General features: G+C 35.1%; 1 protein-coding gene across 5 annotated transcripts in view; it reads right to left on the minus strand.

The window, feature by feature from the left end:
* Positions 1-1,181: 1,181 nt before the first annotated feature.
* Positions 1,182-18,469, minus strand: part of LOC113513351 (uncharacterized) — a 29,810-nt gene continuing 12,522 nt past the window's right edge. For 2 of the 5 annotated variants that reach the window (XM_052897186.1, XM_052897184.1), the window contains exons 3-6: positions 9,390-9,446; positions 7,215-7,329; positions 6,447-6,629; positions 1,183-3,561 (exon numbers count right to left, since the gene is read on the minus strand). In XM_052897186.1, the coding sequence (XP_052753146.1) occupies positions 3,182-3,561; positions 6,447-6,629; positions 7,215-7,329; positions 9,390-9,446 (735 nt within the window). In that variant the 3' untranslated portion in view covers positions 1,183-3,181. Of the gene's footprint in view, positions 3,562-6,446; positions 6,630-7,214; positions 7,330-9,389; positions 9,447-18,469 lie in introns of all 5 variants that reach the window. The other 3 variants (XM_052897188.1, XM_052897187.1, XM_052897185.1) reach the window with 2 other exon arrangements.

The raw sequence follows: 18,469 nt of genomic DNA on the forward strand, positions 1-18,469 counted from the left end.
AGACAGCTCATTTCAAAGCCTGAGTGTTTGCGGGAGAAAATTCTTTTAACATCGCACTGTACGCGACCATTGGGTGTAAAAAATAAAAGTGTAGACTTAAAATACTATACACATGATAATGGAAGGTATTTACCATATATGCAAACGAGGTTACGATAACAGCTAGTACCAAATAAAAGATAAATTAACACTACTCAACTCTATACAACGCCATCTATATGAAAATATGTATAAATTTTGTGGAATGAATATTTAAAAAAAAAAAATACATGTATATATAAATATACAAGAGCGAAGAAGAGGCCCCTGAAGCAAGAAGACACCACGCCGGCATACAGAGACCACCAGTGTATGCCGGCTGAAGAACCCAGCGACCCGGAGGTCGTCGCCTCCGGAGTTGAAGCCGGGGTAGAGGGGTATACCCCGAGGCCCCTACCTCGCCCGCCTGCACAACATAAGGCGGACTAAGAGATGTCTATTGATGATGATGATGATGAATATTTTATCAGGTAAGTACAAGGTCGTCATTATATCAGCCTTTACCTGTCCACTGCTGAACAAAAGCCCCCCCCCTAGGGGGTTATACCAGTAGTGGCCACGGACTGGCAACTACAGTTAGGCTTTGGAGACATTTTAAGAGGGACGCTACTGCCCATCCTTCCCCCTCCTTTAGTCGCCTCTTACGACAATTACGAGAAAGGAAGTGGCGGCCTATTCTGTCCCGGGACCACACGGGAACTATGAGGTATTTATGGCATATTTATTTTCCAAGGAGGGTCTGGCTTCTTAAAAAAGACGCATATTTATTCTCCGATATATTTTTTTTATACAACTTAGAATAGCAAACAAGCTGACGGCCCACCGTAACCGTCGCCTATAGACATGAGCAGTACCATGTACATACCAGAATATACTGTTTCGCCCATGATACCCGCCACGCGTTGCCATTCCTGAGGACTCAGGTGTTATTCCTCTGTACCCTGTAAATTCACGCCGATATGTCTTTGTCTATAGCTCAAAACTCCACTCCTTATTCTGGGGTGGGCACTAGACAGTTCTGAGGTGGGCACGACCCACCTAACTCTTCCCCTCATCCTCTAAATACACCTACGGGTATAAGTATAATAATATACAATTTATTTCAGTATACATATTATATTTTAATTGAACATAATTAATTAAAAAAAATACTTAAGTATATACTCGTAAATGTGACTGAAGAAACATGGTGGTTGAAATATAAATAGTAAATGAGATTTCTCATAAATTACACATAAATATAATAAATATATACATATTTCTTAACCAATATTTATAAATGAAAGAAAATATAATACAAATAATAAAAATATATATGAAAACAAATAAATATTCCTGTTAACAAAATTATAGACAATTTAAAAATAAAAAAAAAACATTAAATAATATTAGGTTTAAATAAAAATGCAAAAAAAAATATTATTGAATTATTTTACGATTTGTAAAGGCAAAAATTAAGCTGACGTCCCACCTGATGGAAAGTGGTGAACGTCACAGATCCTACGCTTCGTACATCGTCATACTTGAAGGTAGCTGCAAGCATTTTTGTGCATTATATAAACATAACTAAATTTACTTATTATTGTTTAAATAAATAACATAAATACTTTCTAAGTATTCTTGCTAAAAATATAAATGTGAAAGTAAGTTTGTTTGTCTGTCACGTCATAGCTTCTTAACGTCTTAACCAATCACTATGAAATATGGTGTACACGTACCTACTATATGAGGTGGAGAAGTATATAGGTTACTTTTTATCCCGGCCAGTAAACATATCCCGGAAGGAGGGAAAGGGATTGTTAGTAATGGAGACTGAGAATCTCATTGCTAGCAATATACCCAACCAGGTCGACCTCTACGCGGTTCCCCCTGGAAACCATCGTGTTGTTAAATTGTTGTAAAAAATAAAAATACAATGTGGATGAGGAAAATCTGCATGGATCTGCATGGAACAGGCACGGTAGTGTTTCTTGCCAAGACCAGCAAATAAAGCAAAGTTACCATTTTGCTTCTCTGTGATTTATTATTATATTTAATTTTTTTCCTAATCAAATAGGTATGATCGTGTATTCCAGTTTTCGTATCGTGTATATAGGTAAAGATATTTGCGTTTAGAGTTTTAAAAAAAAATACAGGCAATCCTAAGTATTTTTTAGCTAAAAGTAGGTAATTAGATAGATAGATAGATAATTTATTTACATTACTTACAGCACACAAATTACATTAAAAAAACATACACATAATACACAATAAAAGTGATAAAAGAATGAAAATAAAAAACAAGAAAACAAAAAAAAAAAACAAAATATATAAACTAACAATCTCCTTTCTTTCCCTTCCTTCATGCGTGTGCCATAGTAACACAAAATGGCCGCAACACAGTTTATTGCTTTGCCCTCAAAAGAGCAAAACACTGATATTCTGTTGTGGCCTACTTAAGTACTTAATGTTATTTTAGTGTAATTAAACGTATCACCTAATAAATCTGTTGCCTAAAATAAGTTTAAATTACAATAAAAACAAAATAAAAAAAAAAAAAAACAAATGACTAGTTTCATAGACTACGTACTTTGTTAGACATAATAATGTAAGAACATAACAACATTTTACATTGCGTACACGCAAACTTTAAAAATAATCATGGGGTACAATATAAATAATAATTCAATTACTTTATTACATTAATTAATTACTTACATTTTAAATGGGCAATGTAAAATTGAAAATCTTTACATACAATTCAAAGTAATCAAATTTTTTCCAAAAATTTGACAGAATTTGTTAAACTTAGGTACTTATAGGTTTTTATAAAATTGTAGAAGTTTCAAGTAAGTTTTTCTCGTTTCTCAATATTCATCGCTATAACTAATTTGATCTAAATATCTTCTTATAAAAACGGTATTACTATGTAAGTAATTAAATAACATTATTTTTTAACTCAATGAATGAACAGTTGTTCGCTTTTAAATTTTATAAAAATATCTATATCTATAGAGTGAGAATACATTCATAGTACCTTAAACACGAATACAATGTACTTCCTAGGCACCTTAAACAAATAAAATAAATTGTTATATTTTCTTAATTTTTTTTTACGAATTAATATTAAGTTTTAACTAGATTTCTTTCCAATATTTAAAGACTAAAAATCTGTATACGTAGTTGCCATTCTACCAGCGCCATCTAGCGACACGGGTCTGTAATAATCTGTCATTTCTCCCCAACCGCGCGGCGCCATATTGAAATTGGGACCAGAGACAAGGGGCAGTCGCGGGCTTTTTGGCGCGGCGTAGACATCGTTTAATTTTGTAGGCGCTAATGGCACTGGCACTTCAATATTTTGTACGGTAATCGTTGGTGGGGATACCGGGAAGGGTTCCATCTTAGGTAGGCTATTGTTGGTGTACTTCAGCGCTGATTTCGGATAGGTTTTCTGACTTCGGAGGCTTGATGGTGGGCGGTAGGCGGTGTCGTGGTTGGCTACTGGCGTGGGTGTTGAGCAGGAGTTAGATGTATTGCGACCTGAAATTTTTGAAACATATTACGTTTAAAAACCGTTGTTTATAATGTACGTTCCAAAAACTTAAGACCCTGAGTTTTTTCTCAATAGTACAGTAATTCTAATTGTCAACTAAGTTAAATAAAAATACCTAGGTACTGTAAAGTTAAATACAATATATTTATATGGGGACCCAAACAGATCAAATAACTTAAGTTTGTTTTTCAAAATTGTCACAATATTGTACACCGCTCCACTCGCTGACATTGATGCTCCTTCCTACTTTGGGTGTTCCTTGAAGAGAACTCTTTTAGAGTTAAGCTCGCCTTTGTACATTTGATTACCTCTGTCACATTTTTATATATAACTAGCGGCCCGTCCCGGCGTCGCACGGGTGGACATTTTTACATTTTAAAAAGTGGCCATTAAGGCTGCACACGCGACGGAAGCTTAAAAATGGAGTAACTTCTCCAGTTTTTCCAACATTTCCCTTCACCGCTCTGCTCCTATTGATCGTAGCGTAATGAAAAGTATACTATAACCTGCCCAGGAGTATGAAGAATATATGTACCAAGTTTCGTTAAAATCCGTCGAGTAGTTTTTGTTTCTATAACGAAAATACAGAGAGACAGACAAAAATTTTACTGATTGCATTTTTGGCATCAGTATCGATCACTAATCACCCGCTGATAGTTATTTTGCAAATATATTTCATGTACAGAATTGACCTCTCTACAGATTTATTATAAGTATAGTGTGTACAATAAAGTATTAAATAAAAAAAAAATAAGTTGTTAATATTTATAATCTGTATTATTCTTTGAAGAGAACAATAAAGAGTTTTCGTTCATCATTCATTTCGGGCATACCCGAAATTAATACATTGAGTATACCATACCATACTATATCAGCCGTTAATTTAAGTTCTTTTTTATACAGAGTATACTGTTTCGCCCATGATACCCCCCATGCGTTGCCATTCCTGAGTACTCAGGTGTTATTCCTCCGTACTCAGTAAATGCACGCCCTTCAAACCGAAACACAGCCATGCAAACGCAACTGCTTCACGGTTGAAACACAAATAGGACAGAGGTGGCCAAGCAATCGACTTTTGTACAAAGTCTCCCTCTGGTAAGTTACTTTTAAGTTAATTATCCACTGCTAAATATAAGTCTCCCTGTTTTAGGGGATTTTACCAGTAGTTAGGCCTTGGCGACGTTATAAGAGGGACGCTGTTGCCCATCCCTCGATCATTAAGCTCCCTTAGTCGCCTCTTACGACACACACGGGAAAGGAAGTCTATTGTATACCGGGATCATGCGATCCCGATATATTTTTAATGGGTGTTAATGGAATGGTAACCCCGCCTACGCTATCAGGATACGCTGGCGGGGAAGGATGATAGGTGAGGATGAAGCAGGTCAGTAGGCCCATCGTGACGAATTCAACAAGAATTGTACACGATGGTTTCCAGGGGGAACCACGTGGAGGTTGACCTAATAGGGCATACTGCTAGCAATGGGGCTGTCAAACTCCATTGCTAACAATCCCTTTCCCCCCCGGCAATATATTATACTTGAGTATAGTCGGTATAAATTATTATTAGTTTTTATTAAAAAAAAACCTCGTTGACTTTCAATGAACTTCTCGCGGGAGGTCGACGAGGCCTGTTCATAATAAATAATTCTATATTTGCCCCCGTCTCGTAAACTGCAACTGGCTCGCGACCAAACTGTCAATTCGCTCGCGTAATGTGAATAATTACTGTGCGCACTCTACGCTATACTACCCAATATAACTACCTACCCAGTTTACCTACCAACCTACACACTCTACACACACTACAGTATACCTACCAACTTTAACTACCCAGTATAAGTAGGAGAATAACTCTCAAATATCCTTTTTTTTTTTGTTTTTTTTCACCCTTTTTTACGGCCACCCCCCACTAGTTAATCGTCAGATTAATTTCTACCAGGTTATCAGAAAGAAAAGACGCGTACACTCTGAATGTCTGACGCGCTCGAGTATTTCCATGTGATTGCTTTTTTTTACATTTTTGAAAATTTCACATGCTCTAACTAAAATGGAAAACTTCTTATATATTGTTTTTGTTTTAAAATCTAATCTGCACAATTCAATAGGTCCCCATGACGCTTCAGTAACTGCAAATTTAGCATTACCGCCTCCCCTACTATAAAACATATCTGAATAACAAAATTGTAACCGGGTAGGATTTTTTTTTAATGGATGATAATGGAATGGTCGTGGACTTGCCAATCGTCCTTACGTATTTTAGCGATAAACTACACAGTTGTGTACTGTACGCGTCTATTTAGGTTCTTTAAAAAGGTTTCTTCTCGCGAACGCTCAAATTGTGAAATGGGACCTCATACCGAGCCGAGAATTAAAAAAAAGATGTATTAAGGTTTGTTTTACAAGGTACACGTAATATTTTTAATATTGCAAGCGTCCATAGGCTACAGGAACCGTTATCAGACGAACTGCATGCTGTTTATCATTTTCGTGATAAATAAAAAATCACTCCATTTATCATTGCTCGGACCATGTAACTCGAGATTCTGAGATTTTCAAAAACGTTCTAACCAAATTCAGTGTTTAAAGTACCTATGTAAATTGTAATATTTATCAAGTTACTGTATCAATTAATTTGAGAATATTCGAGCCATAACTCGAGCCAATTTGAGTAATATTTCTATATGCTAAAGACCTCTGTCCTTACTTTTACTTCTTGTACTTTCTAAATTCGTCTCATGCATGCATACCAGTTCTGGAGACTCTTGACTCATCTTTCAAATAGAACACGGTCTATTTAATCATAATAGGTTAGCCGAGGTCTCTCCTTATATTTACATGATTAAATAATTAATTTATAATAATTGTTTACCTCGTCCCTCGTGCACCCACTTCACCGATCGCTTCTTCCTGTTCACGTACATGCTCTGTCCCCTGCTCATGTGGTTGCTGGAGTCGCTCAGTGACCTGGAGATGGCTCGAGCCAGGTCCATCTGCTCCTTGACTGTAGGATGCACACCAGGCACGTAGAACGCGGATGACGCGAATGTTTTTTCTGGAAAAGTGACAATGAAATATTTAACAATAAGAAACATTTTTTAAATGTCATGTCATACATAGATTAATTGCCGTATGGTTCCAGCATAGAATAGGCCACCCCTTCCTTTCCCGTGGTTGTATTCGTGAATTCTGACACTTCCCTAAGATTGACTGAGAGAGAATCCTTTTTGGATTAAGTCCGCCTTATACATATCATCATCATACCAGCCTTTAACTGTCCACTGCTGAACATAAGCCTCCCCCTTGGGGGGGTTTGCCAATAGTTGCCACGCTTGGCAGGCGGGCTGACAACAGCAGTTAGGTTTTAGAGATGTTTTAAGAGGGACGCTGCTGTCCATCCCTCGCTCTCCTTTAATCGGCTCTTACGACACCCATTGGATAAGAAGGGGTGGCTTATTCTATGCCGGGACCACACGGCTCTTATACGTATATCCTGTACTAAAGAATAAATAAATAAATATACCCTATACCTCTGGCTGATTCTACTTGGAAACCATTACGGTTAATAGCCAATGATCTTGACGATGACTTCATCCTTATCTTTCAGACTTCACTGGTGATGATTAAAATAAACTCTTACCGAATTTGCGGTCCTTCTTAATGAGATGCTCCTCAGCATCAGGCGCCGGTGTGAATATTTTGTTTAAGTCGATCTCCTTCTCGCCAGGCAGCAGTGGCTTGTTCTCGAAGTCTTCCTGGAACATGTCCCATCGGGATCAGTCAATTATGAGCCTAAATAATTTAGGCACTGGGATTTTTTACTGCTACTAGTAGGACGGTGTCGTCCTTTGGTGTCAAGAGTTTCTGGGCCGCCGTCAGTGGCTTTCGTGTATAAGCCACTGACATGACTTACCGGATGACGACTTTATTCTGTGTCTTACGAAGTACGATGCAATCGATGCTAGTTTTAAAATTATACAAATTTAAATTTCAAAATTTTGAGTTTAAACTGAAATTAATTCCCTGACTGCAGTTAAGCATTGTTTGACTGTACTGTAACTGCTTATTTGTGTATATTCTAAGAGATAATTATTATCCTTATTAATATTAGAAATGTAAGAGTGTGTTTGTTTGTTTGTTTGTTACATTATAGCGCCTTAACGTCTTAACCAATCACTATGAAATTTGGTATACACGTACCTACTATATGAGGTGGAGAAAGATATAGGCTACTTTTTATACCAGTTAGTAAACTCTAAAAGTAGGGGGAAAGGGATTGTTAACAATGAAGTTTGACTGCCCTATTGCTAGCAATATGCCCTATTAGGTCGACCTCCACGCGGTTCCCCCTGGAAACCATCGTGGTTAATTCTAGTGGATTTCGTCACGATCAGTCGCAACGGCAGTTAGCCCGACCTGCTGTTATCCTCACCTATCACCCCTCACTGGTGCCCCGCCAGCGTATACCGAATCAGGTATATAAATAAAACTCGAGCTTCGACTCGAATTCCTTATTTAAGACTCTTGAGCCTTCAAGACTCGAGCCTTTAAGACTTGCGAGCCCTCAGAGCTCGAGCTTTCAAGACTCAGTAGCTTCGACTCGGAGCTCGAGTTTCCGCCTTGGGGCTCATTTCTCACAACACTAATACCGATAGCGCAGGCGGTGTTACCATTCCCTTATCACCCATTGCAAAAAAAGAAAGTCGTGGATCGTAATACACAATAGTTTGTGGACCAGTAGTTATGTTTACAAACCCATAGATCACTAAGGGATAGATATGACAAGTTCGTGATTGGAAATCTTTTTTTTCATCTATTTCATTAAAATAATTATGTACAATTTACAAGTGATGCTAGTTTTATATAAAACTTACTACCAACTGTTACTATTCTAAAAATAAATAGCAAGAGATATGAAGTATTCGTTAGACAGATAGGAAGCTAAATATTAGGTACTATTTGAAGGGTGGGATATGGCAGTGAATTTACAGGGTACAGAGGCATAACACCTGAGTCCACAGGAATGGCAACGCATGAAGGGTATCATACAAAAGTCAAGCGAACGACTCTGTCTCTTTCGTGTTTGTACCGTGAAGCAGTTGTGTTTGCATGGCTGTGTTTCGGTTTGAAGGGTGGGATATGGCAATGAATTTACAGGGTACAGAGGCATAACACTTTATTTCTCAAGAATGGCAATGCATGGGGGGGTAAAGCGAAACAGTATACTCTGTTATGTACATGGTACTGCTCATGTCTATAGGCGACGGTTACCACTTTCCATCAGGTGGGCTGTCAGCTTATTTGCTAAACTAAGTTGAACAAAAAAATGTGTATTTTAATGGGAATAATATACTAATCGGAAAGGAATAGCGATCATACAATTTTTAATGATTAAAAAAACCTAAAGTTATAATTATAATAAACAATATGCACTTAATATATGGTTCGGTTAATACTATCCAATAATTTTAATCAATCACTCTTTTGTATCAAGAAAAACTGACTTAATTACTACATATATGTATATATATATATATATATATATATATATATATATATATATATATATATATATATATATATATATATATATATATATATATATATATATATATATATATATATATATAATAAATTAAAAATATGTTAAAATGATTTTTATAACCATGCAAAAAGAAAAACTAGCCAAGCACACATATACGAGTACAAATAACGACAAATATGTTTTCCTAATGAAAAATAATTTGTAATATTTACAAGTAAATATATGATACTAATGTGTCCGTGTTCTGTGGAAATTATTGGACATTCTTACAGGTGGGAAGTCGTGTGGCTGCACTGCCGAGACGTCGCGGGACATATCGCCGTCATTCTGCATAATATAGTACACGTTAGTACATATTTGTGAGTTGAGCTATTGTCAACCTTTCTCATTACGTATTCTCTGCCAAGTTAGTGTATTAGTAAAATAAAAAAAAAAAAACATTTTGGAACAACCGTCATTTTGATATATATTTTTATTTTATTTTAATGCAATAACTTTTTGAAAAAGTCCTAATAATTCTACCTAAAAAATAGAAGTCCTTAACGAGGTATTGATAAATAGTTACTGGCGTATTTACTAGGGGTGGGGGGGGGGGAGCTACCCCTTTAAAAGAGCATATGCACTCTTAGATTATGTTTTTTGCTAAGCTTCTCTGGCATCTTGGGTTGGATACTTCCTGTTTGTTGTTTTCGTATGAAAATCACAATTGTGGATTACGCAATTATTAAAAAAATAAAAGAAATGTCGAACCTTTATTTCAGTGATTCTCAACCACTGTGCCGCGGCACTTTTGTGTGCCGCCAAATTTTGAAAGTGTGCCGCCAAATTTTGCAAATGTTTCAAATTTTTGTCATAAACTATTTATGCAGTGTGTTGTAGTAAGTAAATAATTTTTATCTTTTACTTTGTGTGGCGCCAAATTTTGAAATCGTTAAATATGTGCCGCAACAAAAAAAAGGTTGAGAATCACTGGTCTATTTCATAATACTAGTCTAACCTATAAGATTATTTGTGTCAATAAATGAATCGTACAATTAATTTTTTTCTACTGTTGATAGTTCGATGATTCTTATATACTTTTTATTTTTTTGAGATACTGTACAATGATGGGTCCCAAAATAAATAAAACTTTTGGATAATTTTATTTTAGGTAAACCTAGTAGCATGAGTAATGATTTTATTTTGTAAATTTTGAATTATTTATTTATTTATATTTTATTGTACACACCGATAAAACATAAAAATATGACAGAAGTAAATGTACAGAAGCGAGCTTAACTCTAAACGAGTTCTCTTCCAGCATCACCCGAAGTGGAAATAGATGAGAAAGGTTTATTTACATTTAATGAATGAATGAATGAATGAGTATACTTTATTTGCATTATACAATATAGGAAATAAGCAAGACAATTTACAAACATAACGATACAATTGTATAAGTACAGTGAGGCGGTCTTATTGCTGACAGCAATCTTTTTAAATTAATATTTATATTTAGTATTGAAACAATCTCTTAAATTACACATAAAATAACTAATTAGGTTTGATTATAATGGAATAAAATTTAAATAGTTAAAGATAAAAAATTTCCTTAAGATCACTGCCAGCTGGTAGGGTACCTAGGAGACTTGCTGCATTTCCACGCTGAATAGCTATGGAAATGCGTTGACCAAAGTATAGGCCAGCCTTCTGGTCGCCAGAGGTTTCTACCAGCCGGCTTGAAATTTAGTATTTATTTAATCATATAAGTAAATAAATATTACCACATCTGGGATTATAATACGTGAATATATTATAGAGATGCGGTTGACTCACGATCGTTCCTTATGGCAGTCTATGGGGGAAGCCTATAATCAGCAATAGACAGATTGAACAGCTGAACTGACTATGGTGATATTATAGTTTTTTTTTTATACAACTTACGCTGACGGAAAGTGGTAACCGTCGCCTATAGACATGAGCAGTACCATGGACATAACAGAGTATACTGTTTCGTCCATGATACATCCCATTCCTGAGGACTCAGGTGCTATTCCTCTGTACCCAGTAAATTCATGCCATATCCCACCGTTCAAACCGAAACACAGCCATGCAAACCCAACTGCTTCACGGTTGAAACACGAATGGGACAGAGGTACCCAAGCAATCGACTTTTGTACAAAGTCTCCCTCTGGTAAATCATTTCAAAAATCATTACATTTAAATAATGACAATACAATGTCATAAGCTTACAAATTCATAACATATGGACTACCTAATTACACACTCCTACATTTGCTGGCGTACAAAACATTTTTGTACCTTATTCCCTTGCATTAAAGTACACAATTTATAAGTACGAATCATTAGACGTTTTGTCTCCAATTCCACAGTGAGTGCTTTTGGCGGTGATCCAGCGAAGTCCGGAGTTCGATGCCAAGTCGCGGCACAGAAATTAACTACCGACAACATGATTTTTTACAACGCAATCCAGGCCAAGTCAATACGTCTATGAGGCTTAGATATTGAATTTTATTTATGACACGAGGAAATCTTTTATTTGACCAAAGACAATTGTAATAAATGGCTCATATTCTTTTTGTTTTATACAACTTAGAATGGCAAACAAGCTGACGGCCCACCTGATGGAAAGTGGTAACCGTCGCCTATAGACATAAGCAGTACCGTGGACATAACAGAGTATACTGTTTCGCCCATGATAATGATTTTTGCCTACCCTAATGGGAGACAGGCGTGACAGATATGTATGTATGTATGTATGTATTTACATTATTAGATATTCAGTAATATATTGTAAAACTCCGGAGAGAGCCTGGAGATCTGTAGGACAGGTTTCGACCTAGTTCAGACACCAGACTCTCACAAGGATAATAATTTTAAGTTAAAATACTAAATAGTCACACAATGTAAAAAAAAAAATTACTCGACTACGGCGAAGCAAAAAGGGAGGTAATGATTATATGATTCCATTGTTATTCTACGAAGTATTTTTATATATGCTATGTTTGCAGGGTAGTTTGCAAAGTGGTTTATGTTTGTCACGCTGAGGGAATACGAGATGAGACAAGGGTCCGAATCCCGTCGGATCGAGCCGTCGTGAAATAAAATATTTAACTACTACTTCAGAAAATAACTGGAAGAAATCTCTTTTAGAGATAAGTTCGCCTTTGCTAACATTGTTATTAACTTATTGTTGTTACTGTATGTTTTAGTGCAATAAAGAATATATATATATATATATATAACTGGCGATTCAGCCCGGCTTCGCACGGTAAGATAGAATTTTTGAAATTTATTAAACAGGTTATGTTACTCGTTGATATAGCTTTCTAATAGTGAAACAATTTTTAAATAGTTTTTGAATTTACCTATTCCAAGCAAACAATATAATCTTTACTCTTTATATTCATCATCATCATCATCACTACCATCATCATCATCATCATATCAGCCAGTAACTGCCCACTGTTGAACATTAGCCTTCCCTATAAGGGGGGTTTGCCACTAGTAGCCACGTATTAGGCATTCACTACAATTGTCTTTGGTCAAATAAAAGATTTCCTCGTATTATAAGTAAAATGCAATTGTTTATGATATTTATATTAAATTTATTATATATTTTTTTGCTTTGATAGGTGAAAATGGTATGGTAACCCCGTCTCCGCTAACGGGATACGCTGGCGGAGCACCAGTGAAGGGTGATAGATAAGAATGAAAACAGGCCAGTTAGCCCACCATGATGAATTCATCAGGAATTAACCATGATAGTTTCCAGGGGGAACTGCGAGGAGGTCGACCTGGTTGGGTATATTGCTAGCAATGGGATTCTCAGTCTCCGTTACTAACAATCCCTTTCCCCCCAGTTTATTATATTAAGACTATTAAGTTTAAGACTGCCTTTTATGACACGTACGAGAAAAGAATGGAGGAATTTAGCCAAATTATTTGTTCACGGCTAAAGTAATTGACTTTTTTATTTCCGAAATGTATATATTATTAGTTGCATCTCGCAAATGTTGATTTGCTCCCTACTCCCATATACTGGATACATTTTTTTACTGGGAAACTAAAAAAAACTTTAAGAAAAACGAACAAAAATGTTCTACTTTCCCATGTACAAAAGTCGATTGCTTGAGTACCTCTGTCCCATTCGTGTTTCTACTGTGAAGCAGTTGTGTTTGCATGGCTGTGTTTCGGTTTGCAGAGTGGGATATGGCGTGAATTTACAGGGTACAGAGGAATAACACCTGAGTCCTCAGGAATGGCAACGCATGGGGGGTATCATGGGCGAAACAGTATACTCTGTTATGTCCATGGTACTGCTCATGTCTATAGGCGACGGTTACCACTTTCCATCAGGTGGGCCGTCAGCTTGTTTGCCAAGAGTTGTGTAGTATCATATCTCTGCAGTTGGTGTAAATAGTAAATTTTATAAAAAACTCATTAAAATCGTTGAGCGGTTTCGGAGAAATATATATAATCATATATAATCTATTTACCTATTTATTAACCTTAATTGTGGTGAGAAAATAAATAAATTATTATTATTTAAAAATCACAAGGGATTTTTTATATAAAGATTTGATTACTCCTAGATCTAACAGAAAGTTATTAAAGGTCAGCGACCTGAACTAGATACCAGTTAAGGCCACGACCACTTGAGAGAGCGTAGGTTCTATGCCCGGCATTGTTGAACATATGAATGTTTTTCTAGAACGTTCAATTTGCACTAGACTAGTAAGTGTTAATTTTTTTTTTGATGTATGAAAAGGTAACCCCGCCTGCGCTAACGGAATACGCTGGCGGAGCACCAGTGAAGGGTGATAGATGAGAATGAAAACAGGCCAGTTAGCCCATCATGATGAATTCATCAGGAATTAACCATGATAGTTTCCAGGGGGAATCGCGAGGAGGTCGACCTGGTTGGATATATTGCTAGCAATGGGATTTTCAGTCTCCATTACTAACAATCCCTTTCCCCTAAGTGTTAAATTAATACTAATACATATACTCGAGAGCAAAGAATGCGTGTCACTTAAAGAAACCCGTAAATCTTGGAAACTAAGAATGCTGGCTTAATCAAATAAATGGTGTTTAATAGATATTTGGGCATGTGTGCGTTGGTTTGCCCCTGCCCATTTTTTTTTTAATGGATGATAATAGAATAGTGACCCCGTTCGCGCTATCGGTATACTCGTACACTAGCGGGACACCAGTGAGAGATGATAGGTGAAGAAGCAGATCAGTTAGCCCATCGTGACGAATTCACTAATGAATCAATCACGATGGTTTCCAAGGGGAACAGCGAGGAGGTCGACCTAATAGAGTATATTGTTAATAATAGGGTTACTAATCCCCATTTCTGACAATCCCTTTCCCCCTGCCCTTGCTGATTGGGTAGTTCCATGTTTATTTTACTGGATTTGCAGTAATAACGGATTCGTTGTTGTTTAAAATATTATTTTAATATGTGAGCAACTGAAATATATAAATTTACAATATTTTGAACGTATATATATATATATATATATATATATATATATATATATATATATATATATATATATATATATATAAACGAAGAAGTGACGGTATATAAAAGCAATTAAATTACAACGAACGACGTGAATGTGGCTGCTGATTAGTGGGTCGTCGCAATTTGCTTCACACTTCACGATCCTTTCAGCAACCATAGATTATGCAGTAACAATAGACAATTAAACACTCTTAAATTAAGGTTTTTAATTTTTTTGCTACTGCAAGATTACGTCATAAAAAAAAATTTGAAAAAAGGTGACTTTCGAAGATGGAACTACGAAATTAATGCATTTGATTTTGCTTATGTTTCTAATCTGTCACAAATGTACAGACAAACGGGCAAAACTTCTAATAATCATTGTTATGGGTTCCGTTGCGTTCGTATACAATATGGGTCTATCTTCGGACACGCTGTGCAGACTGTGCGCGGAGAAATCGGAATCCATGGAACACTTGATGTGCAACTGCGATTCGTTGGCGAGCAGGCGTATGAGTGTACTGGGAACGGCTTATACAGAGCCAGGGGACTACAGATATCTTAAACCGCGGGATATTGTTAAGGTAACACATAGGATTTATGAAATGATGGTATAAGGCAGGGGGAAGTACAAAAGAACTCGATGGGTCGACGTGCAAAGGTTTACCTGACCCCATATGCGAAAACAAGATAAGAAACATAAGTAGTATTTACCAATACGAGCGGAGTATCGTGTAAAAGCTAGTATTACAAGAGTCAATATGATTGTCAGGGCTTCAGTGTGGGCGGTGATAACACGATATTAGAGTTTATTAAGATCAATGAACTGTGACGAAGCATTTTTTTATACTACAACTAGTTAAGTTATAGAATTTTTTATTTACTTTATATATTCATTAATAGTACATTACTGCAGCGGCCAGCAACTGAGGCATTGATGGATGAACGTGCAAACGCACACATACGTGAGTCCATGAGTCCAAGGCTTGTATAGTACTTTTCTCAAACAATGCGCGGAAATCAAAAACACAATTTTACTTTTTAAATTCAATGACCAATAACGAACAATAATAATCTTTCACGCGCCATAATGTTCCTTTGATTTTTTTTCAATAAACAGCTTTCTATTTGCAAGACAGTTCGAAATTTAAATAACACCTTGTATTAGTTGCCTCCTTGGTAGCCATGTTTCGAAGTAAAAGGTCACTCCATTTTTAAATTACAGGACAGACATGAGTTTACATAGTAATTTATCTGGCCGCAAAACACGACAGATATGGATTTTCACACAACTTTTGCCGGCCGCTGCCCGCATGCATCTTGGCCAGTACGGTAATTTGATTTATCTCGAAGAAGATTGTCAAAATAATGCTCACATTTCCAAGCATGTTTGAGAAAAAATAATTACAACATTATGATAGCAAAAGCCAAATCAATGTTGTAAACCTAGTGTGGTAACATACAAAATTATGATAAAAGTCTTTCTAACTCCAGATATTTCTGAGTCGCTTCTAATCGCTTTTTATATATTTATCTATACGTATGTTTATTCCTATATCAATGGAATCAACTTCCAGCAGCAGTATTTCCGAACCGATACGACATTATAACCTTCAAGAAAAGGGCATATTCCTTTTTAAAAGGCCGGCAGCACACCTGCAATGCCGCTGGTGTTGCGGTAGTCACTTACCATCAGGTGAGCCGCATGCTCGTTTGCCCCCTGTGTTGTAAAAAAATCATGGTGAAACGACTGCACCAAATTGTATGCAGTTTTCATAATTGTTCCCGAAGGTCAAACTTCAAATTTGGCGTATATTTTATTACTTACTTCATAAATACACGCGAGGAAAATCGCGGGTTTAGGCTAATAATCGATATTAAGAACGTATCCTTACTACATAATATTATGAAAAGTAGTATGCGTAGTAGTAGCCGCTCATGATTAAGGGTCACGAATTGATCCCAAATACATCCACTTGCGCTGTCATATTTTTATACATATATTATTATATTACTGTGTACAATAATGTATAAATAAATAAATAAATAACATATTAAAATTTTATCTTCACGTAATCTTAATCTTGGAAGCATACGCAAATCCTAGGGTTCAAATTCTAAACTTGTTTGTTAGCTGGTCTTAATATTAATCTTAACACACGCAATTAAACCTAATTCTGGCGCAAACATGATTACGTCTGCTACATTTATTTTAACCGCTACTAGAACCGTGGCTTGAATTTAGCAGAATCTATTATTTCGTGTCGGAGATAAATCTATTATAACTCCTAGGATATACACTCATATAGTAAATCGATGCATAAAACTGAAAAAAAAAAACATTACAAAATGTTTAGATTACTTTAGATTTTATAATTAAATAATTTAAATTAGTATTTTGTAATTAACGTGTATTTTTAAAAAAATAATAATAGTTTGTATAATTAATAATGTAACTGTAAACTATGGGGGTATATACCTGAAAATAAAGATTTATTTATTATTATTTATTTATTATTTAACAGGATAATATATGCGGTTATATTTTTTTTTTAAATAAACCTCATGCACTTGTAGACTTTGAACGTTTTAAATAAAAATTAAAAAAGAAAAAAATTCAATATACTATTGGTTTGTCTGTAAATTTTCATAAACAATTTTTAATGTTTCCACAACAGGTTAACTAAGTTTTTAAATTACTAAAATTTAAATTGCATTAAACTTACCAATATCTACTTTTTTCACTACTTAATTATTTATTTTGAAGTAATAATTATAATTAATAATTAGTGCTATATAGTCACTCCAAAAAATTATCTCAACCTCAAGCCAGGGTACTCTGTGTTATGAGATACCAGCTAACATCTGGGGGCACGTCGCAAAACATCTAGACCCAAGACAATTTAAAAAGTTCATAAAATTCCAAAATATGTTTTTATAATCATAATTTAAAGTTTCAGATACAGTTTAATAAAAAAAATTATTGCATGATTATTGTATAAATCAGATATTAAAATGATTTTTAAAAATCGTTCGGAAATATTGTTAAATTAAAAAATAATCTTCATATATATTTGTATACAATATATTTGTTCTACTATTTATTTAATACATTTTAAATTTAACAGATATTCTGACTTAGCCAAACGTCTGTATTTTTTACACTATCATTTAATACGAAGTCTTTTTAGTTAAGGAGACTTCGTTAAGAAATATTGTATGTATGTACATACGCAATGGGGTCGATTCTGAGGCGCCAATTTCCTAAACTTATTTCTTAATCTCATATTTTAATTTGACAGTTTCGTAAAGTTACTGTTTAATGAAACATTTATAATGTTTGAATTTATAATAAATTTGTTTTAAATTTATTACAAATTCAAACCATATTCTTTTAAAGTATAAAAATTTGGCTGTAATATCAAATTGAAAACTAGGAATTAAAAATGAGTTAGGTTTACGCAAATGGCGACATAGAATCCACCGCAATATCTCTGATCACTATCAATCAAATCAAGTACCTCGTCCTCATTATTCTCCTTTACTACTTGCTCGAATTCTTCCATTATTTGCGCGTATTCTTCTCTTTTGTCAACATATTCTTCTGTTTCCATCTGAACTGTAGATTCTACATTTAAACACTCCATTTTAATATTTAATATTATCACCAGTGACCGTTTTCATATAATAATATTTAACTTAATTGATTAATAAAGAGATTTTTCTTTTACATATATATTATTTAATTTTTTTTTTTTTACCAATATGTTCTATTTAAATTTCCAATGTATTAAAGAGTCAATACACTGTACTGAGAACTTCGAGTAAAGATTAA

This window comes from Galleria mellonella, unplaced genomic scaffold (assembly GCF_026898425.1).
Source record: "Galleria mellonella isolate WM207_F2 unplaced genomic scaffold, CSIRO_AGI_GalMel_v1 utg352, whole genome shotgun sequence".
In the NCBI taxonomy this organism is placed as follows: domain Eukaryota; kingdom Metazoa; phylum Arthropoda; class Insecta; order Lepidoptera; family Pyralidae; genus Galleria; species Galleria mellonella.